Source organism: Trifolium pratense, linkage group LG2, assembly GCF_020283565.1.
Source record: "Trifolium pratense cultivar HEN17-A07 linkage group LG2, ARS_RC_1.1, whole genome shotgun sequence".
NCBI classification, from domain to species: domain Eukaryota; kingdom Viridiplantae; phylum Streptophyta; class Magnoliopsida; order Fabales; family Fabaceae; genus Trifolium; species Trifolium pratense.
The window spans coordinates 53,983,892-54,006,953 of NC_060060.1; the positions used below are offsets into that span (position 1 = coordinate 53,983,892).

At 32.9% G+C, this 23,062-nt stretch overlaps 3 protein-coding genes across 3 annotated transcripts; 2 read left to right on the top strand and 1 right to left on the bottom strand.

Moving 5' to 3' along the window:
- The first annotated feature begins 2,530 nt into the window (after window positions 1–2,530).
- LOC123906247 (serine/threonine-protein kinase SAPK2-like) lies at window positions 2,531–6,576 on the top strand. Its single transcript, XM_045956113.1, has 9 exons — window positions 2,531–2,869; window positions 3,042–3,116; window positions 3,768–3,869; window positions 4,501–4,554; window positions 4,664–4,756; window positions 5,021–5,113; window positions 5,222–5,326; window positions 5,968–6,066; window positions 6,198–6,576. Exons 1-9 carry the CDS (start codon window positions 2,747–2,749, stop codon window positions 6,480–6,482), a joined length of 1,029 nt encoding a protein of 342 aa, XP_045812069.1. The 5' UTR covers window positions 2,531–2,746; the 3' UTR covers window positions 6,483–6,576.
- Window positions 6,577–8,901: 2,325 nt separating this feature from the next.
- LOC123906248 (RNA cytosine-C(5)-methyltransferase NSUN2-like) lies at window positions 8,902–17,139 on the top strand. The gene is made up of 14 exons (XM_045956114.1): window positions 8,902–9,193; window positions 10,796–10,862; window positions 10,958–11,073; window positions 11,959–12,025; window positions 12,177–12,225; window positions 12,347–12,432; window positions 12,569–12,819; window positions 12,932–12,987; window positions 13,469–13,554; window positions 13,957–14,049; window positions 14,646–14,946; window positions 15,084–15,607; window positions 16,173–16,407; window positions 16,489–17,139. The coding sequence occupies exons 1-14, from the start codon at window positions 8,952–8,954 to the stop codon at window positions 16,734–16,736; spliced, it is 2,421 nt and encodes an 806-aa protein (XP_045812070.1). The 5' UTR covers window positions 8,902–8,951; the 3' UTR covers window positions 16,737–17,139.
- Window positions 17,140–18,385: 1,246 nt separating this feature from the next.
- LOC123906249 (ras-related protein Rab11A-like) lies at window positions 18,386–21,890 on the bottom strand. The gene is made up of 2 exons (XM_045956115.1): window positions 21,521–21,890; window positions 18,386–19,036 (listed from the first exon to the last, which is right to left on the bottom strand). Exons 1-2 carry the CDS (start codon window positions 21,748–21,750, stop codon window positions 18,595–18,597), a joined length of 672 nt encoding a protein of 223 aa, XP_045812071.1. The 5' UTR covers window positions 21,751–21,890; the 3' UTR covers window positions 18,386–18,594.
- Between the last annotated feature and the right edge of the window lie 1,172 nt (window positions 21,891–23,062).

Genomic DNA, 23,062 nt, shown 5'->3' on the forward strand with positions numbered 1-23,062 from the left:
TTTGTCAATTAAAAGATGACTGATTTTGCTCCATCAAATATTCTTGAGAGGGGCTGACGATTGAATCCCGAATACTTTTGACAATAAGCTACTTGACAAAACAATACTCCCTCCGGTCCTTATTATAAGGAACACTTTGAAAAAATCACACAGACCAATGAAACACATTTAACATAGTTATTTTCATTTAATACTCTTATAAATTTTAATTTATTCTATGTATACCCTTATTTAATTACTCTTTATTCAACTAACTTACTTATTTTTAAATTCTCTCTCATAATAAATAAGGGCATAAGTGAAATTGAACATTTAAAACATTTGAAAATTGGTCAAAGTTTCTTATAAAAAGGACCAAATTTTTTGCCCTAAGTGTTCCTTATAAAAAGGACCGGAGGGAGTATTATGCAATAGATTTAATTAGTTTTCAGGTATTTCCAATTCAACTTCATCCAGCACCATAAACACCCCTTGTCCGTCTCATCCGCTATAATACGAAGGTTGAACAAATTACCTCTGGTTGGTAATCGGTGTTGCAACAATTGTCATGAGAAAACAATCACTTTTGATGGTTTGAAACTTTCTCATAACCTTCCCAACATCTCACCCTTCACCACCCCTAATGGTGTGTTTGGCTTAGAAGAGAAATTGTGAAGAGAGAAATAGGTAAGAGAGAGTATGATAAGAGAGAAAAATGTAAGAAATAGAGTAGATTTAATATATTGTTTGGTATAAAAGAGTGAGAAGAGAAATAGAAAAGAGAGAAGTGTATTTATTTTTTGGAATGACAAAAATACCCTTAACTTAAAAAATTAATATTTTTTTCATGTTTATCAAACCATACACAGCCTAAGTGAAACAAAGTGAAGAACTTGTTCATTAGAATGATTTATACCGAATTCACCGAAAACAAACTTTCTTCATTTGTTGAAACTCCCACTTATTTTTACGACTAACGAAATGCAAAAGTTTAGTCTATTTTATTAGACTCCATTTTCGTGAGTTCATCCAATCATATTTAACTTATTCTAAAACATATTTAAAATTTTATTTTTCAATTACACGAGTCATCATTTATAACTCATTTCAAATTACAAATTTTAGTACGGACTATGGATTATGTTCTTATCCATCCATATTTTTGTTCTTTTGTTTGTGTTTTTCTTTCTGTTGTTTACTCTTTTTTAATTAATAAATTTTCTATTGCTAAAATTTGTTTTGGAAGGAAAAGACAAAATCCAGCAAGGTTTGAAGTGAGCACACATAAATCAACGACAAAAATATGTAACACTCATAATTAGATTTTCCGTTTTAACACATCATGCAGTAATAACTCTCAATCGTTCGATTTGAATTAACAGTTAAAATTATTTTACTATGTAAATAATTTAGACTATTTCTTCTCAAATCAACAACTCAAATTTATTACTTCGTAAAACAACTGATTCATACGTTCGTAAGTAACATTGTAACACTCTCCTAACCTCGATAGTTATAGTTATTAACTTAGTATAAGATAGATGCACCCCAACTTGCTATATGATTATGTAATCAAGTTCAACAACCTTTCTGTACGCACGCGTGTACTTCATTTCAGTCTCACTCTCTTCCTTCCTTTCAACTTGCATAATATTGGTCCCATACATACATACCCAGCTTGCATCTAGTCTCACTCTCCTCCTCGTACTCAATATTAAATGCCAACTGCTAACTAAGTTCTTACTTTATAAAATAAAATTACACAAACAAAAATGATTAAGCAATAAGCACAGATATAAATAGTGAGTGGCCAATCATAAAGGTAATAAGTAAATAGTTTAACGGATTGTAAAAACTTAATATTATCTTATAATTAAGAGTTAGAGTCCGTTTGAATTAGCTTATTTTTTAACTTATGTAAACAGCTTATGCTATTTTTTTTGTTTACAACGGAGCCGAGGATCGAACTCGGGACCTCATGCATACTATACTACCTAAATCCCTCACCACTAGACCAAACTTAGTGATTTGATTTTATGTTATTTTATAAGTTTACACTAGTAAAAATTGTATTTTTATAAACTATTTTATCATAAACTATCTTGACAAACTTATAATAATACATAAAAATTACATAAGTTATTTGCATAAGCTCAAAAATAAATTAATACAAACGAACCCTTAGTCTAACTCAATTCTACAAAATCGACTTATAAGATCAGAAGAATTGTACCTACTTATATAAATATATATTTAAATCATCTTACAAGTTACAACTGATGTTCTTAGGCTTTTAACAAATTACGTACAAAGATGATTGATTGCACCTCCATCAAATATTTGCATGAGACAAAATTAATTAATTTTTAGATTTTAGATGTTATTAGGGACGGTTATATAAAATTCTGATTTCTACATCAAAAGCAAGCAACCGCCACGTCGGACCAATTTTGTTTCTAGTTCGCAAGAATTTGAACCAGTAGATTTTGACCACGTGTCATTTATGCAATTTCTGTTCTTCTATTTGAGCCCTCTTTCTTAAGGCATATTTAAATTCCACTTGCAATATAACATTGACATATAGTATAAATGTCATCAAAACCAAACATCTTTAATTTTCCAATTAAATTCTGTGGTCATAAAAAAGAAGAAGAAGAAGAAGAATACTATTTTTCAATTTGCTAGTTGCAACTTGCAAGTTCATATATTCATCAAAAAAATATAACACTTTAGCTGTTGTAATATTAATTCTATATACGTCATAAGAATGGAAGAACGTTATGAGATTATTAAAGGTATTGGGTCAGGAAATTTTGGAGTAGCAAAGCTTGTTAGGGAGAGACAAAGTGGTAAACTATATGCTGTCAAAATCATTGAGAGAGGCCTTAAGGTTTGTAGTTTTGTTTTTGTTTTTTTAACTTCATTTCTATGTCTATGCATGTTGTCTTTGTCTTAGGTTGTCTTAGGCCTAAAGTTATACTATCATATATGTATGTTTTCTTCTACTTTGGATTGTCTTAGGTTGGTTGGTTGGTCACTTATGTGACTGTTGGATGTTGTAGATTGATGAACATGTTCAAAGGGAGATTATAAATCATAGATCCTTGAAGCATCCTAATATCATTAGATTTAAGGAGGTAAGAAACTTTTTTTGTATGGTTGTTAATTTCATTCTCCTAACTAGTAAATGAACTTTCTTGAGTGTCTTCCACTTCTTTGTTTTCTTAAAGTATGTTTAGATCGACTTATTTGAGTTTGTTTACTTACTTATTAAAGACCGGAGAAATTATTTAAGAGAACTTATGAAAATAACTTATGATATAAGTTATACTCCTTATAAGTTATTTTCAGCTTATTTTCATAAGTTCGCAAGACAGCTTGTGAAAATAGTGTAGCTTATATGAAAACGAGTTGAAATCATTTTATATTTTGTGATAGAATTAACTTATGCATACAAATTTATTTGGCTAGTCCCTTAGAACTTAGCAATGTTGTACAAAATTCAACTTTGTCTCAAAATGGAATAACTATGTCGGACCTGCATTCTGTAAGGTCGAAAAATGGTGCAGCCATGCAGTCAGTAAATTTTAAGTTGTTCGATCAAGTCCATATGTCAGAATTGCAGTCATCTCAGAATTTTATATTAAACAAAAATAAATAAAAACTCTCTTAATCATACGGTTCAGAATCACTGACTGCATGCAGTCCGACCGCACATAATCCAATTCCAACTGTCTCATGCCTTGTGAATTTGATCCTTATTAAGAAGAAATTTTCATCCATGGCAGGTTTTATGTACTCCAGCTCATCTAGCTATAGTAATGGAGTATGCAGCAGGTGGAGAACTATTTGAAAGAATATGTAGTGCCGGTAGATTCTGTGAAGACGAGGTTAGATAAGATCGTTTCTAATTGTTGATTATTGTTAATTGTTAATTCAAAGCTTCATTGACTTTTATTTTAGTGGTTTTTGTCCATGAGGCCATTATATTAGTTATGTATAATTCCTTAAGCAGTAATTCCACAAAAACAATAGTATTTAAGATTGCACCCACGTTACAATTTGTATTAAACAATGTAAGTGTCATTTTTAGCTTTATCCTAACCAATAAATTATCAGTGTTGAATTTTTCAATTGCAAGTTGTTACTAGCTAATTTGTTCTGAAACTGTTCATCTGATGTTAACTCTTATACATTAATATTATCATATTCTACCTAGTACGGACACTTGTCCGATTAGGCGTGTCGCGTATCGGACACACGGCGGTATCAGACACCGACATAACACCAACATTATAATTATACTAAATTATATTATTTTTCATATTATTATTGATGTTGACGTATCTGTGTGTGTCCGATGTCACGTCTATATGTGTGCTTCATAGTATTCTAATAGCAAATGTTCATTTTTGCAATAATTTTTCATGTTTAATTTCAATTTCAAAATCATGTACATGGTTTCTATTTTTTATTTTAATTATTAATGTTCACATTTTTACTCTTCTGTTGTGTGCATAGGCAAGATATTTCTTCCAGCAGTTGATTTCTGGGGTCAGCTATTGTCATTCAATGGTACTATTCTTGTCACATATCATATGAATCAAATTTGTTTTACTTTAACAAAATATTTGTTTTGAGTCCTAATATTTTAGCTGGTTTGAAAATTATAATTTTAATGCAGGAAATTTGCCATAGAGATCTTAAGCTTGAAAACACACTTTTAGATGGAAGCTCTTCACCACAACTCAAAATATGCGACTTTGGTTACTCCAAGGCAAGGGGTCCTCACTTATCTAAGAGTTTAATTTTGTTACATTGTCACGATAAAAAAAAAAAAATACTCTATCAAGCAATCGCAATCAATCGTATATGTTTCTATAATTAAAGTCAAATTTTTATGCATATCATTTTTTTGGTCAAGTCGTCCAATGATTATAATTTCAATTTTAAGATGATTAAGTGGGAGCATCAGAGTTCAAACTCAGCTGGTACGTGCATATTAGACTATGTTACCAATTGTTTTGCTTCTTTCTTTCAGTCTTCTGTTCTGCATTCTCAGCCTAAATCTACGGTGGGAACTCCAGCATATATTGCACCAGAGGTTTTGTCAAGAAGAGAATATGATGGAAAGGTAATCAACTAATCATGTTGCTAATTATATTTTCTTGTTGCATATTAATAATTAATGTAGCTAATTAACATTGGTCACACAAATATTTTTGTGTTGGAGAATGAATAGGTTGCTGATGTTTGGTCTTGTGGGGTTACCTTATATGTGATGCTAGTTGGTGGTTATCCTTTTGAAGATCCAGATGATCCAAGAAATTTCAGAAAGACAATTGAGGTTAGGTCATTGAGCAAATAAGTGTTTTCTGCCTTATAATGTTTCATAAATGTTAGTTGAACATCAATTTAACACACCTAAATTAGACAACATTTTAAATTATTAGCACATTCTGCACACGTAGCTAACACAATTCAATGAATAGATAATGAGTACATTAGGATTGAATAACTCATTAATCATCAACCGGACAAATGAATTTGAATGTTCTTAATCATGAATTTAGGTACTCAAACTACATATAAATTTGGGCACATGCAAATTGTGGTTAATTGCGTTGAAATTTGTGATTAATAAAGATCATTAAATAATAAATATTATAAGTTGTAACATATCGAGGGTTTGCTAACTAGTATCCTAGAGGCAGTAGGTATTTTTTAAATATTTATTATGCAAATCTAACACTTCATCAATCATGTGTGTGAACTACGTACCCTAACCATTTTAAAATGTGAATTTAATTAGGTGTCCCAAATTGATGTTGCGATTACATTTCTCTAATTTTTATGTGCGAGAAGTGTTATAATATAAGTTAAGGATAAGACTTCATGTCTATCCCTACTTTGATATCTAGATGCTTTTAATTTATAAAAAAAAAAAAGAAGTTATCACTTATAATATTATTGGCAATTTTTTTACAGAGAATCCTTAGGGTCCACTATTCAATTCCCGGTTATGTTCGTGTCTCCAAAGATTGCAGAGACCTTCTATCTCAAATATTTGTGGCCAACCCTGAGAAGGTATAAATAATTCTAAAATCTTGTTCAATGGCTTAATTTTTAGCAGATCAAACACATCATAAAAATATATTTTTGGTTGAATAACAATTTATGAGGTTTTATATTCATTAATTTCTATGTTGTTCATGCAGAGAATCACTATCCCAGAAATTAAAAAGCACCCTTGGTTCCTTAATAAATTACCAATGGAATTTGTGGAAGAAGGGAAAAATGATGTGAATGGTGTGGTTGATTCATCTCAAAGTATTGAGGAAATACAGTCCATAATTCAAGAGGCACGGAAGCCAGGTGAAGGCCCAAAAATTGATGGACAATTTGTTGGAGGAGGCATGGATTTTGATGAGATGGATGCAGATGATGATTTTGATGATGATATAGAAACAAGTGGAGATTTTGATTTTGTTTGTGATATGTGAGTGATTAAATGAGTGAATGAGTGTTAGATTTTTGTGTTTTGAACAATTGTCTATAAACATTGAAAGGTTCAAGATAAGTTGTTTTTTATGTGCACTTTGATTTTTATTTATTTATTAGAATTTGCTTGTCTTAGGGTCCATTTGTTATAAGATTAAAATAAAAATGATTTTGATATAAATGATTTAGTGATTATTTTTTTGAGTAGAAGCTTAAAGTTGATATAAAGAAATGTCATATGTCTTTTTTGCTTTCTTCTGCACATAAAATGTAGGGTGTGTTTCATTTGTTAAAGGGTAAGTACTGGACAGAACAGTACAAGACAGAACAGCACAACACATGACAGAACAGCACAGAACAAACTTTTGGGATATTGAACATCTTTTTGTCTTATACGATATTTTGTTAATAAAATGGTATTTTGGCATTTTAGACAACTTGTACTGCGGACAAAAAGTTGTGATGTGGTTTAGTGAGGGACAAAAAATTCTGTTTTTGTCCTGTCCATTGCCTCCCAGTTTGTCCAGTTCCTGAAACAGTTTTACAATCAAACACAGTACAACTAAAGTTGTCTTGTCCAGTCGCTTATTTTTTTAGCAGATCAAACGGACCCCTACTCTTGTTTAATATTATTTGGTATGTTATAACTAAGTAACGACAAATATGAAATGGGACTATAAATAGGTCATCCATCAATGTCACATAAAAGCACTAAAGAACTAGTATCACCATCTGATGTGAATGAGGGCACTATTCTTCATAACATGAGCAAAGTTTAAATATTTTCCTTCAATTGGATAAAGTTTAAGGTGGCATTTGAAGCTTATATGAAAGTTATTTTTTTGTTCAAGTGGTGAGTGGTTCATCTTAATTTAGCAACAAAAGTTGCTTTGAAGGATGCAAATTTGGAAAGCTTGAAATATTCAACCTATTTAGGCCTTTATTCAATGTCTTTCTTTTTCGTATTTGTCTAACATGCACCACTTGATTAAGTGGTGAGTGGTGTATGGTACACAAGTCTTCGATATGTTTATAACGAATATAAATGTTACTAAATTCACTATTGGATAGAAAGTTTATATCGTTTAGATCATCCATAAATTTTTTGAAAATCATTTGATATGTTATTGAGACTCATCAAGATTAACGGTATTCAACAAAAATCCATAAACCGTTAATTTTGATGAGTCTCAATAACATATTAAATGATTTTCAATTTTTTTTTAAAAAATTTACGGATGATCTATACGTTATAAACTTTCAATTCAACTGTAAATTTTGTAAAATTCGTATTCGTTATAGTGTTTTCGATGACTTGTGCACGTTGCACAGCTTGAGAGATTTGTGCACCATAGACTTTGCCTTCTTTTTCGGCTTAAATTGTGATTTTAGTCATTACCATTATAAGCATCTTCATCATATAAACAAGTCAAGCTTTACACTTACTATTTATTAATTAACTAAATATACAAATTAGTCCTTGAAAGTATCAGCATTAGTAAGGGTTTCAACAAAGGATATATACTATCTTCATTGGCCCAAAAAAAAACTCAAGAATGGTGGATTAAGCTCAATTGTGATGGCACTCAAAAAGAAATGGTAAATTTTGCTGGTTGTAATTGTTGAGGGACTCAGATGGCAAGTGACTCGAGGGCTACTCTCAAAATATTGGAGAGTGTGATGCTCTTTTTGCGGAAATGTGGACATGTACTTGAGAATATATTAATTTGGAAGTAGAGAATCACTCATCTCAATGTAAAAAGCGGTTTTAAAGTGTTGATTGATATGATGAGAAAGAGAATTAATCTCAATGGAAACACTCTCACTTTGATGCGCCACATTAGGCAACTTTTGGCATTGAATTTGCACATCCATTTATCTCATTCTTTACGCGAAAGAAATAGAAGTGCTGATTAGCGGACCAATTTTAGTTACTTCGAAGACTATTCTTTTGATACTAATATATCTTGAAGACTATTCTTATTGAGTTTCATAATTTGCTTTTCGATGACATATATGGGACTTACATGCCTAAAACTATTTGTTGAACATATAATTTTCTTTTCTTTTGGAATCTACGTGAAAGTTCACACAAAATTAAGGTGTCAAGCCTCAAAAAATTGAAGCAACTTTTTTATCAATAAAATATAATTTCATAGATGTACTCAATTCATAAAATTTAAGGATTATTTGACCATGGCTGCATTTTGAAGGATCAATTTGTTGTTTCACTCATAATCTAATTATAAAAAAAAATTAAAAAAAAACTATTAATTTCGTATTCTTCATGATAATAAAATTTATTTGTTATAGCAAAAAATATATAAATTTAAAACCTTTATGGTTCTGGACAAAAAAAAAAAGTTGATGGTTTATTGAGAAGAAAAGGCCCAAGTCATATCCAAAGAAAGGCCCAAACAAAGTTATGTTGCCGGCAGTGTTGCAAATGCAAACAGCAGTCTGAAACTGAAATGGGGCGAGGCAGAGGAGGGAAGAGCCGCACACAGAGAAAGCATTTCCAGCAAAACAGAGAGAACGTTTGGAAGCCACCACGTCCAGAATCACTTCCTTCTCCCACAAATCTTTTTGATATTCAAAACGCTGATTTCGATCACTATTACAAGGACCAAAACATCGTGTCACCGGAAGAATGGGATTCATTCATGCAACTTCTAAGAACTCCGTTACCTGCAGCATTTAGAATCAATTCCAGGTTTCTCTCTCTCTCTCTAGAATTTTCTACTTGACTTGGATCTTGTATCAAATAGTTCAATAGTTCAACTGTTTAGTATCTACTAACTGACTTCAATAAAATGAAAATCACTTAACAAACTGTAACGGAATTTCAAAATTAAAATACATAATAATGATTGTAAGTGAAAAATAATCAATTTCTATGTAATCCTTCCTGATGTAAGAGACTTGAGACTTTATCCTAAATAATATGCACTAGCATAACTGCTCTAACTAACTAACTAACTAACTAATGTAACTATATAGCAGAAACAAGTACAACAGAATGCTCACCAAGTAATTAATGAGCTCCACTAGGACGAATCATTGAGAAAACCCGAGTTCAATTCGTGGTGGGAACAATTCTTAGTTAGACTTTCCTTACCGATCGGCCAAACCCTGGATTACCAGGCCCTTTCCCAGGGAACCAGAGGGTTCACTAAAAAAATAAAAAATGGTAACAAGTTAACAACCGGGAGAGGTATCAGCATAATGTTATGATTCAAAATAGCATATAAAGAAATACACTTGCCATAACATAATTGGTTGAGGTAAATGGACATGTGGTTGGTGATCCTTAAATCAAAAAACCTTGGGTTGTGCATAAATAGGAAATGAGGATCAATCGTGGGTATGATGAAAATTGATGAAGTCTCTCCTTTCTCCCTTTGGTACTCTCTTGTAGAGTAATGGTTAAGTCTTAGACTTAATCTTCTTCTATCTTTTCCTTAATGATTCTTTTGTACTAACACCAATTCTAATTGGGTTCTCATCAATTAATTTTACTTTTAATTCAATAATTAATTTGCAATTATCAATCTATCGCATCTTCAATTTTGGGAACCCTTACACATAACAGAAACTGTAACTAAAATCTGTATAATCTATCTTAAAGGGTGTTTGGTTAGGAAGTGATTATTCAACAAGCACTTATTGTATAAGTTGTTTTTACAATCAAAGAGGAAATGAAGGAAATCTCCACATAAACTATCATGGAATGCTTATGAATATAAGTTGAAAACACCTCATGTGTACAACTAAGTTATTTTCATAAGCTCTTTCAAACTGTTTTTCATAAGATAAGCTTAAGTAAGCTCTTCCTAAATACTATTGCCTGAACTTAGTCCATCATAAATATAAATATCAAATTAACGGAATTGATGGCCTCTGGATTTACATCTATAATTTATTGATCTGGGTAATGAGAAGTAAAGTGTCCTTAAGTAAAGTCTTAGATTCAAGTTACGATACTATGTTAGGATTTTATATTGGGCCTAACTCATCCTTACAAAACCGGCTTGTAAGGTGAGAGGCCGTACCACTCTTTATATACTCATTTCAGGCTCTATCTTTATTCTATGTGGGACTTGGGGTTTTTTCCAATAACCCAAAGATCTAATTTGACTTCTAGATACTGAGAGCCTCTTACAAAAATATTATTATTAATTATTATATTTTTCTTCATAGTTTGAAACGTCTCATCTCTTTAATTATGTATATTTTTAATTTCGAATGCAGATTAGTTCATCCAAATTGTTTGGTGCACGGCTCACTTTCATTTTTTTTTGTTTTGCAATTTCAGTAGCCTTTTTCATGCCGATATTCGATCCCAGCTGGAAAATGACTTTGCACCCGATCTTCAGTCCATGGTAGGTCATAAATATCAATGTTGTATTAATAATAACATTGCTTTTTTTTTTGTTTGCTTAAAGTCTCTGCTTGGATCCTGACTTGTTGCATATAGGTTGATGAAGGGGATGAGGAGGATGCTATTAAGCCTTTGCCATGGTATCCGGACAATTTTGCTTGGCATTCTAATTTTTCCCGTATGCAGCTCAGGAAGAATCAAGCACTTAAGAGGTAAATAAGTTATTATTTATGATGATTTTCTGAGTGCATGGTGTGAATTGGATATATATATGCAGTCAAGGTGGCAATAGCAGCATAGCAAGTAGCATTATGACCGCTACATCAAAGTTTAGGGAAACAATGCAGAAAAAGTTATACCATACACATAATAGCTAAATATTAGAAGAATACACAAGGGTGCAACATTAAAGCCATATTGATAACTAATAAATAGTCAAACTTCACTGTTACCGATATTCAAGCCTCCAAGCCTTAAAATAACTCACCTAAACATTTGAAATAGATAGAAGTGATTCTTTACTGGAATCACTATATCCAAGGTGGGGATGGCAACCAGAAAGATATCAAAGAACAAATGACAAGACCCGAGGAACCTATTTTGTTGTCATTCATAATTTTGGGGTGAAATGACCAAAATGTCCAAAAAAAGGAGTGACTATAAGTTGAGGGTGAAAACGGCTAGTTAAGGGTGAAATGACCAATTCAGAATTTCGCAAAAGTTTCACTGTAGTGACTGCTATTTGACCACTATTGGCGGCGCTGCAGCCGCTGTTGACATACAGTAGATGTACTCCCTCCGTCCCAAAATATTAAACAAAAGTTGGTCAACAAAAGTAAATGTATTTGGTCCAAATCTTTAACCAAGTACATCAAGTTTCTTTGACTCATTTTTGCTTATATTTTGGGACGGAGGGAGTAGTTCTTAACATTTGATTATTATCCCTGTGAACCTTGCAGGACATGCGGATCACATTTAGTTATTTCTTAAAAAAAATTCAGAATGCATGATTATGTCAGTTGAAATATTTTATACACATAAGTTTGTTCTTCTAACTAATATGCCATTTTTTGCTCCTTATTTTGTTAACATCTCAGGTTTCATGAATTCTTAAAGCTAGAAAATGAAATTGGAAATATTACGAGACAGGAAGCTGTCAGCATGGTGAGCCAGTTTAGCAACTATCGCATGTTGTGACCATATAGAATGACTTTCTTTTCTGTTAACCCAGACCATTTGGTACATCTAGTTTAAATTAGGCACTTACCTTTCATGAATTTAATTTGTGCACACAAATGTTTTGTTTGCAATGCAGGTGCCTCCTCTGTTCTTAGATGTACAGTCAAATCATATTGTACTTGATAGTAAGCAACTTATGCTGCACCAATATTTTTGTCATTTTTACTAGCTTTGTTCTATCCGTTTTATTTGTTATGTTAATTTCAGTGTTTCTAACTATTTTTCTTTTATTTTTCTTCTATTCAGTGTGTGCTGCACCAGGTTCAAAAACATTCCAATTGCTTGAGATTTTACACCGATCAACTAAAGCAGGATCACTGCCCGGTGGAATGGTTTGTGTCTTTACAAGTACATCGTGTTATTCTCTATTACATTTGATTTTCCAGACCGAGTAGTTTTCTGACTATGACCTGTGCTCATCAAGCTTCATTTGCATAATTTATTGATTAGTCATTGTTTAATAATAAGGTTATAGCAAATGATCTAGATGTACAAAGATGTAATCTTCTCATCCACCAAATAAAACGAATGTGCACAGCAAACCTAATTGTCACCAACCATGAAGCTCAGCACTTCCCAACATGTTATTTGAAAACGGATTGTGATATAATGGGTCCAGATCAGCGTACTTCCCAACTGCTATTTGATCGTGTTCTGTGTGACGTGCCATGCAGTGGTGATGGTACCCTCCGCAAGGCACCTGATCTCTGGAGGAGATGGTAGTTCTTTTTTCATTCCAACACCTTATCTTTTTTATTCTCTCCCTTTTCGTGTTTTTTTTTCAGACACGGTAGTCCTTTTGTTGCTTAGATTAAGTTTGCTTGTATGCAGGAACACAGGAACGGGAAATGGGCTTCACAACCTACAAATTTCAGTTGCCATGAGAGGTATGTTTCGATTGATGTCAACCTGTTTTTAGGGCATGCTTTTTTAGGCTTTATTTGATTTTGCTTTTAAGAAGTAATGGGTGCAAGACAAATTGGGTGTGTCAATCATAATTATGTTTTGGTTTATTGGGTAAGGAAACTGTATATGTTATTAAGATATGCTTATTTTCCATTCGGATCTCTATGGGTAAAATAAAAAAAAAAAACCTATTATTGAATACCAAAAAAAAAAATACACCTATTAATTATTATTGGTAAGGGAAGTCATTTTGAAGCAAAGTATTCCTTACACCAAGTATATTTTTTTGCGAAAACTTACTTCCTCTTGTGGCCTTGGTTCTAAGATTTTCAAAGGTAGTACTGGCCTACTAAGCTAAAATGATATTTATCATCTATATATGTGTATGTATGAACTAAGGTTAGTAAGAGTTGTCTTGTACGATGATTTTGACAAACTCAAATGCTATTTTGATTTTATCAGGCCTATCTATACTTAAAGTTGGTGGGAAAATGGTTTATTCAACCTGCTCGATGAACCCTATTGAAAATGAAGCTGTTGTTGCAGAGGTAATCAGCCATAAATGCTCTGTAATTATTTCTGGTTCCATCCATGCTAAGTAGTCTGTCAGTTGGGAGCTTTGTAAATGAAGTGTGTTTTTTTCTTCATAAGATCAAGTAGTAAATAACTCATGCTTTATTAGTTGAATCCGTTGCTTCCATTCATGCAGTGCTGTCCCATCTTCCCCACAAAATTCCATGTTTAGGAATATTAGGGAATAGGAGTATTTGATAGCAATGTGTTGTTTAATTAATGGAAACTAACTGATGGAATAATAGAGTTCTGGAGCTAGCTTGACCAGTTCATCATTCGCTACTTGAAAGTTGCATCTATCTTATCCTGCCTTGTGCCTACAGTGAGGTGCTAAGCTTAATTGATTCCCTCTCACCTTTTTTTCTAATCAATTACAGCTTTTGCGGAGGTGTGAAGGGTCTGTTGAACTTGTTGATGTCAGCAGTGAGCTTCCCCAACTTATTCGTCGGCCAGGTCTTAAAAGATGGAAGGTTTGTGTTTTATGTGACCATTTATTGCATTCAGTTGTAGTGTTTTGAAGGTACTACTTGAAAAATTGAGCATGTGTCAAACTGGAATTCTTTAGAAGTAAAGTTGTGTAATTGAGGCTGTACATGTTTCCTCTGCTTTCCCCCTCTGGATATAATCAACTTTTGAATATTGAAAACCTAGCTGGCTAGCTCAGCCCGACAGTTATCTCTTACAACTCTTGCCACTGCTTAGTTGATAGGTTGTCTAATCAGTGAAAGATGTTATTCATTGCCGATTGTGTGGACTTGGACTGTTACGTTTCTGATTAGCTTATTTTTTAAAATGTGCCATGGTTCATTTTTTTCATTTGTATCATTTGGATGCCCATTCAGTTATTCCTAAGTTCATGTTTATAGGAAAACATTGAGTTTCAAACTTTCTGAATAGAAATTTGTATGTTTTTATTCAACTTGAACTTGCTTTTCCAGCAGCAGATGTTAAATTATGTATGTAAAAAAGCTCATATTCTCCAAATCCATCAGGCTAGAAAGGATTGAATTTAACATACTGCTCTATGCATTTAAACACATTTGAAGGTGTGGCTTTGGTGATGCAGGTGTGTGACAAGGGTGAGTCCTTGGTTTCCTGTAAAGAGGTTCCCAAGGTTCGTAGAAGTGTAGTTCTTCCCAGCATGTTTCCAAATGGTGGAAGCTATCGAGATATTGACTGTAACGGTAATTGTGATGTTAACGGACATTCTGAAGATGGTGTTGAAACAGTGGAGAATCCTGTAATGCATGAGTTTGCTGAGGAAGTTTCTGAATTTCCACTAGAGCGATGCATGCGGTTACTGCCCCATGATCAGAACTCTGGAGCCTTCTTTATAGCTGTATTGCAAAAACAATCTCCCCTGCCAGGTAATTTCTTATACGATTCATGTTGTCTTTCTTTCTCTCAAATCCAGATAAAGATAGCCAAAGAATTTGGATGAATATTGAGAATATTCAAGCTGTCAGTTGTAATGTTTTGTATATGTTTATTTCCTGTTTTGTAGCAATTGTGGTAAAAACTAGAAAAGAAGTTGATAATCAACAGGTAGAATCAGTGAACCGTGGTAATGAGGATGTACAAGCATTGCAGATTAATCCATCAGAAATTATACACGAAGAAGTTTGTGAACAAGATTCCGAGGATAATAAAAATGAGCCCAACACTGCAGATTCTAAATTGAGTCCTGTTATAGATGAAGAAAGTGATTCCAAGGAAGCCCAGGAGCCCCGCAATGTAGATAACATAGCAAATGTCACTCCAAGCAAAAGAAAGCTTCAGATACAAGGCAAATGGAGGGGCGTTGACCCTGTTGTCTTCTTCAAAGATGAAGCAATTATTAAGAGTATAAGGGCATTCTATGGTATTGACGAGCAGTTCCCATTAGATGGTCACCTTGTAACAAGAAACAGTGATACAAGTAATGTAAAAAGACTTTACTACATCTCCAAGTCAGTCAAGAATGTTCTAGAGTTGAACTTCTCAGTTGGGCAGCAACTTAAAATAACATGTGTTGGCTTGAAAATATTTGTAAGTATAACATTTTTTCCGATTATCACTTTCTGCTTTTGTTATCATTATAATTACTCGATGTACATGCAGGCTCCTTAGTTTAAAATTTAAATAAATCCAATGCAATAAAGAATAATTACCTTTAAAGGTAAAGGCAGGAAAAACTTACATAGGGTAAGGATGGTAGGTCTAGCAATCTAATTACAGAAATAATTTGAACTGTCTTTTATTAGCTAAAGTACTATCTATATACACTTTTCAACACTTGGGTATTCAAGAAGTTAGCAGTTAGCACCCATGACTTTATGTAGTCAACTGCTTTGATTTCTGTTTTCCTCTCCTCAATTCGAAACATGTTGAATTGTACTGGATATGATTGTAATCAATACTGTTATGTGTGATTTCATTTTGGCATGATAATTAGCACTGATTATGTATTGCAGTATAATGTATAATGTCTAAATAGTTTGTTTAGACTTTTTTTTATTGGTCGGTCCTTCACTGTCAGTGAGAAATTCTTTCTTTAATATTCTATTATTTCTTGTAAATAACCAAGTGAAATATATTTGCTCTTATCATATAGGAAAGACAAAAGTCGCGTGAAGGTAGATCTGTAGAATGTGCTTTCCGAATCACTTCTGAAGGATTACCCCTTATCCTCCCTCACATCACCAAACAGATCCTAAGCGCATCTCCTATAGATTTCAAGCATCTTCTCCAGTATAAAAATATAAAATTTGCAGATTTTGTCGATGCTAAATTTGGTGAAAAGGCAGCGAACTTAATGCCAGGCTGTTGCGTGGTCGTTCTGGGTGAAGGTATTTACCATCTTGATGCAAAGAGCATATGCCAATCAATTTGACTGTTTACTTGACCACAGTACACTCACTTTTCTACAGGGAACAAAACCGCAGAGGCCTTCCAAGTGAATGAATCATCAATAGCCATTGTATGCTGGAAGGGTGGCGCAAGTTTGACCGTGATGGTTACCTCAATAGAATGCCAAGAACTGCTTGAAAGGCTTTTAATGCGTCCAAACAAGGTAACAGAAAAGGGATCCTCCAAGCAGGAGGAGAAGCCATCTAATAACGCTGAAGATGTAAAACAGGAGTCAAACGGTAACAACCAAGACGTGGAAGCTGCTTGATGTTAAAAGCCGGAGAAATTTTATTTATCGGGCACAACCAACCAGACATCAAAATTCATTTTGCATTTATATTTTTTATTGGTTGTGCTTAGTAGTCGTAATCATGCAAGACTTCAAGCAAATAGTTAAATCATAAGTAGCCATGGCTCATTCCTACACGAGCATTTTTTTTAAGTAATGGCTCTTAACCTTTCTTTTGTACTCCCTGTTCTTCATAGCAAAGCTAACAAACTGCTTCAATTTTGTATTATTATATGGATAACAATATTGGATGGCTTATGAAAGTTCATCAACATTGAACATGTATCAGTATCAGTGATATAATGGATTGGGCATTACGACACTTTCTGCGAGATAATTAAACTATTTTTAAAAAAAAATAATAATCACTGAATATATTTAACAATTATTAAATGTTTTTGGTTCCTGTCAAAAAATAAGTTTTTGGACCAATAAAAAAATGTTTTTTTTGCTTTTGGTTTCTATAAAATATTTTGTTTTCGATCCTTACAAATATATCTCTTTTACTTTTGGTCGATGTTTTATTTTAATCTATGAAAAAATTGTTTATATTGAAATCAATCCCTCTAATATGTAGACGATTTGATAGATTCCATTTGGATTGAGCGGAGTTGAATAGAGTAGGGTGGAATGAAATGAAGCGGAATGAAATAAATATTTCATTTCACTGTTTGGATATTTTGCAATGGAATGGAACGGAACAAATTTCCTATTCCATTGTTTGAATAATGAATTGAATGGAATGAATAACAAAATTTTAATTTTTTTTTATCCTTTTTTTAAACACATAAATATAGCTTTTTCTAAACTTGTTATCAAATTAATAAAATAATGTGATCTTTTTTTGTTTATTTAATATTTCAAAATTATGCATATAAAATATGAAAATAAAAATATATGTTCAAACATGACTCTAAGTGAAGGTCCTATGGGGAAATTTTTTATGGCAGGAATGGGGGAGAAAGTCCCCACCCCAAAGGTGTTTGAGGATGGGGATAGAATCTCAACCTGTTCTATTTGGATTAAGAAGATTTTGTTTATGCATGATGTTTATTGTTATTACAAAGCTCGTCCCGATAATGCATTAGTTTTTTGTTTTTTTTTTTCTGTTTTGCGATTAAACTTTAATTTATTTGTTTTACAACATTAAAAATAATAGAAATTATATACTTTCTTTAATGATGACGGATTCCTGCCAAAATTGTGGGATCCGCAAGGATAAAGATGGCTAAAAAACTAAAAATACCACCGGAGATAGGAAATGTGGATGGGAATGGTAAACATTTTTTATGATGAGAAAGGGAATGAAAAAAATACTCCCCGCTACCGATCCATGGACATCCCTAAATTATTTGGCAAAAAAATAAAAATATATAAATTCTACTTCATTGTATTTTTATTTATTTATTTATTTTGACAAAGTATTTTTATTTATTTATTAAAACTGTAGAAATCGTGCTTTGCCTTGCCTTGCGCACTAGGTAGCAAGTTTTCTAGGTAATAATAATATTGACTTGAACCAGGAATTTCAATGAACTGCGTCTACAAGTTCAGCCATGCAACATAGTATATAGGATAGGGCCACCGCAATAACCAAGCTCTATATAAAGATATTTGGCATGACAATATTTTCAATCAAACAGTGTTCAAATTTCGAACCAGATCACCTATGAAATTCGTAGGGACTGTAATAAGCAATTTGTAATCACCTCAATCTGCAGGTTCTAAATCAACTAGTCGAGCAAAATAAATTTTGAATGATGCCAATATACATGGGAAATGTACCAAACCATTAAAAATTGGTGATAGGAACATAGAACCATGAACGAACTCAGAATTACTGACAACACATGCTACTCTTAGCAGGGATTTCTTGTGCAGGACCAGGAACAATAATCTTCTTGCCAGATAGAGATGCCGAGTTGCCATTTCCCTGATTCTCATCAGCAGCCAGGTTCTTCTTGTTGACAACGTTAAATATTTCTGTCAAAACAGTCATGAAGGCTGTCTCAACGTTAGTTGATTCCAGTGCGGAGGTCTCTAAGAAAAATAAACCTTCTTTCTCAGCAAATTCTTTAGCATCCTCGGTGGGTACAGCACGCTGGTCCTCAAGATCACTTTTGTTTCCTATAAGAATGATGACTATATTCTTATCAGCATGGTTACGCAATTCTTCTAACCATCTAGGTATGTGATCAAAGCTCGGACGTTTGGTAATGTCATAAACCAGCATTGCCCCAACAGCACCCCTGTAGTATGCACTTGTAACAGCCCTATATCTGCAGGTTAAACCATTTATATATATATATCAGGGAAAACTGCAACCAATATTTGATATGCTTGTAATTTAATAACTATTGATGCTATGATGAAATTATCAGAAATAATCTTACCAAAAATGATAAAGTTATAAGCAAATCCAAGAAAAAATATTACAAAACTCAGCAGATGAAAAGAACGAGTTTAAAACTAAACCAGCATTCCCGAGACAAAGATAATCTCAGCTGTAATAGCTGAGTTTTGGAAATATTTATCATATGAACAGTATCCAAAGGAATGAACTCCAATTATTACTCCTACAGTTAATAGCAAAGGAATGAACTCTAAATAGAACTCCTACTAGTTAACAGCAGACCAGATAGAAATCCTACAGAATTGGCAGAGGAAGGTTAAAAGACGTGGGAGAGAATAATAGGGGATTCAATTTCTGTGGTAGTTGGGTTTTAGAGAGAAAGGAAGGTAACTGTTATTTATTCATGGGATTTGAAAGAGACACTCATTCTACACTGTTTTCTTCTTCTTTCATGAGCCTACAATCTCACTAGCTCCAAGTTTCTGGGAGGAGTTATACTAAAACATGCTGCTTTCTATTCCTATTCTTCTTACTTTCTGTATAAACAAACATACCATTTTGATTCCTTCTCTTTGTCGCTAAAGAAAACTTCCCATTTTTCTTTCTATTTGCCCCAACTTCCAAAGCTAGTTCTTATGAATGTCTTCCTAGGCTTATCAACTATCATTTCGTTAATTCTTGTAGAGTATGAAATCATATTACACTACTAAGCAAATAAAAATAAGCAGTTAAGCACCATAACCATTAATAGCAGATATGGGTTTTAACAGAGAACATATGCTGGATTTACATTCACAGACCTAATTTCTGACAGTTTACAACACAAATTTAAATGATAAAGAGAATAGGCTTGTCTGTATCAAAAAAAAAAAGAAAAGAGAATAGGCTTGTCGAAGCATCTTCGCCACGCGGGTACGGGCATATCATAATCTAATTGGATAAACTTTCATGTGTGAAATAGAATTGAAGTTATACAGAACTTAAGAAGTAGTAAAAAGCGCTCAACCAAGAGATGATGACGCTGATTTGAGATATGTGGTAGATAGGGAATTTGGTTTGGATAACCAAGATTCATTATATACAATGAATGAAATTCCAATGAGAGTCGAGAGCCAACAGCTACAAGTTACGTGTACTTCTAACATATATAACAGTGACATTTAATATGAAACTTTTAAGAATTAATAATAGATAGATTCTCAAAGGAGGAAAACAACAAATATCCAACCACACCGGAGTCCATCAAGTAAATGCAGAAGGTAAAATTGAAGTAACACAAATATTGCAAGAGGAATACTAGCAACACAACTGACACACTTTTCGACACCTTATTTTATGGCCTATCTAATTTTTAAAAATTCACCACATTAAAAATAGAAAAACCTAATCAATTTTTACGATACAAGTGTGTTGACTATTTCAAATCTGGCCAATGATATATAGTAGAGTGTGTTGCTAGCATTTCTCACATGACAATTACATCACATTTGGAATTGGAATGTGGCACATTCCTTGTTATTTCAGTTCACTAATTTGGACATTTGAAATCAGTCAAAATAGGTCATCTATGTTATTGTTAAGTCAGGCAGTATGCATTCAACATGGAACCGGTACTGTTAGTGATGGAGGACAGCGAGTAAGTCATGTTTTCATGTAACGCGTGGTGATATGATCATAAGTTTATAGAAATCATTACTAAGGGTTCTATTACTAGTTCCAAATGATTTAAGGTAATTAACATGTTATCAAAACTCTATTAGAATACTATATCTACTATGAAATTTCAAAAAGATTATTTACTTACGAGGGAAGTTCTAATATGCCAATAAAAAGACATGCAGCTATAATATGGCACAACATATATTTCTACTTGAAACACCAAGATAAACCCTAAACCCAGATAAACCCTAGGCAAAAACAAGAAACACCAACATTATTAACCATAACGATACATAGGTTTTGGTTTTGACCTTGAGTTGACATCAGTCAAACTGATTCAAGGATGCGTCAAATGCAGTCACACTGAAGTATGAAAAAAGATTAATTAACATGGAAAAATTAAACTATAGAGTCTATGTTTGGTATCATAGTGGTATGTCACAATCACTGCAACTCACCGTGATTTTCCAAAAGCTACACTCGCAAAATCACGGGGATTCAAAACAATAAAGTTGAACTTGATTTGACCATTTAAAACTGATAAATAAAATTCACACCAAACATTAAACTCGATCTAAAAAATGACAAAAAAATCCTTCTCCATTATCAAAACGTATACAAAAGCAAATTCAATTCAAATACACAAAAACCTAACAGAAAAACATGCACATATAACAAACAGTGAAAATCAATCTCACGTAGCAAAACTAAATAGCGTATAGAAAAAAATGAGTATAGTTTTGAAGAGAACCGTTCTTGGCCAGCAGTATCCCAGATCTGAGCTTTAACACTCTTATGTTGAATAACCAAAGTGCGAGTTTGAAACTCAACACCGATGGTGGCTTTAGAGTCCAAACTGAAGTCGTTTCTAGCAAAACGAGCTAGAATCTGAGATTTACCGACGGCGGAATCACCGATTAGAACTACTTTGAAGACATAGTCTATCTTCTGGTTTGCATCACCGTAACCTGAACTCGCCATTGAAAACACTGCTTTGGTTGCTTCTTTCTCTTTTTCTTGCTTTTTGATTGATTTATTTATATTTTTACGATGGATGGTTGATTGATTAATTAGCGGGTTTTGATTTTATTTTTATTTTTGAAAGCTGAGCTTGCGGTGTTAATGTCAAAAAGATTTCTGACATGTTGCGGGGAATTATTGGTCGTGGGGGTCCCTAGAAGGTTGAAAATGGAAGAAATTTTTAAAAAAAATTAAGGATTAGATCGATTCGTAAAACAGTAAAGACGGGACAGAACAGTACAGGACAAAATAAGATAATACAGGACAGGACAAACTTGTACCGGAAAGATATAGGAAGATAATATTTTTATATTCGAAAATAAAATGAGTATTTTCGTATTTTTTATAGTTGTACTGTGGACAAAAAGTTGTCCCGTGGTTTGGTGCGGGACAAAAAATATTGTTTTTGTTCTGTCCCTTGTTACCTAATTTGTCCAGTCCCATAACCAATTTCAAATCAAACAGAGTACAACAAAAGTTGTCATGTCCAGTCCTCTGTTTTTTAGCAAATCAAACGCACCCTAAGGCTTAATTAGTCTTTTGGTCCTTAAAGATATTTTAGGTTTAACAATGGTCTCTAAAAAAAATGTCTATATTGGTCCCTTAAAGACACATTCGTTTTTCAATTGGTCCTTTCCGTCAATTTTTTACAAAAAATATTAGTTTTAGTTGACTGAATTGTTGATGTCATTAAGTGTAAGTGGTCCACCAAAAACCTTATTAATTTTTAAAATTTTAACCATCGGAATTTTTTGTTATATTTGAAGTTAAAATTTAACGAAAATTACCAATGTGACAAACATATGTGTCTTTAAGGGACCTATCCGGGTCTTTTTTTCTTTAAGGGATCAATCTGGATCTTTTTTCTTTTAAGGGATCATTGTGAAACCTAAAATGTCTTTAAGAGACCAATAGACTAATTAAGCCAAAAATTAATTACTCCCTCTTTTTTTTCTTTCTTTCAATAGCTAGAAAATACTCCCTCCGTCACAAAAATAGTGACCCGGATATGATATGCGACTCCCTCAAAATACTATGATTTTTCTACCAACTGAAACTCATGGGAATAATTAATTTCTCCCTCTATTTCATAAAAATCATTTTTTTTATTTCAAAATATTATACGTAAATAAACTATGTCTTCTTTTTCCTTTGGTCGTTTTTATAAGTAACACTCTCTTAACACACTCAAATTATAGTTGTGCAAGTCGTCTCATTTATTTTATTCCTTACCGGTTAAGAGGTAGTATAGCTTTATGAAAAACAATTTATT

Bases quoted from the DNA above. Each gene is read 5' to 3' on its own strand.
- LOC123906247 (XM_045956113.1), top strand. From the start codon at position 2,747: ATGGAAGAACGTTATGAGATTATTAAAGGTATTGGGTCAGGAAATTTT. The intron at 3,117-3,767 runs GTAAGAAACTTT...CATCCATGGCAG, and splicing joins ATATCATTAGATTTAAGGAG to GTTTTATGTACTCCAGCTCA. The intron at 4,757-5,020 runs GCAAGGGGTCCT...TCTTTCTTTCAG, and splicing joins GCGACTTTGGTTACTCCAAG to TCTTCTGTTCTGCATTCTCA.
- LOC123906248 (XM_045956114.1), top strand. From the start codon at position 8,952: ATGGGGCGAGGCAGAGGAGGGAAGAGCCGCACACAGAGAAAGCATTTC. The intron at 12,988-13,468 runs GTATGTTTCGAT...TGATTTTATCAG, and splicing joins AATTTCAGTTGCCATGAGAG to GCCTATCTATACTTAAAGTT. The intron at 14,947-15,083 runs GTAATTTCTTAT...CCTGTTTTGTAG, and splicing joins AAAACAATCTCCCCTGCCAG to CAATTGTGGTAAAAACTAGA.
- LOC123906249 (XM_045956115.1), bottom strand. From the start codon at position 21,750: ATGGCGAGTTCAGGTTACGGTGATGCAAACCAGAAGATAGACTATGTC. The intron at 19,037-21,520 runs GTTCTCTTCAAA...TTTAACCTGCAG, and splicing joins GATACTGCTGGCCAAGAACG to ATATAGGGCTGTTACAAGTG.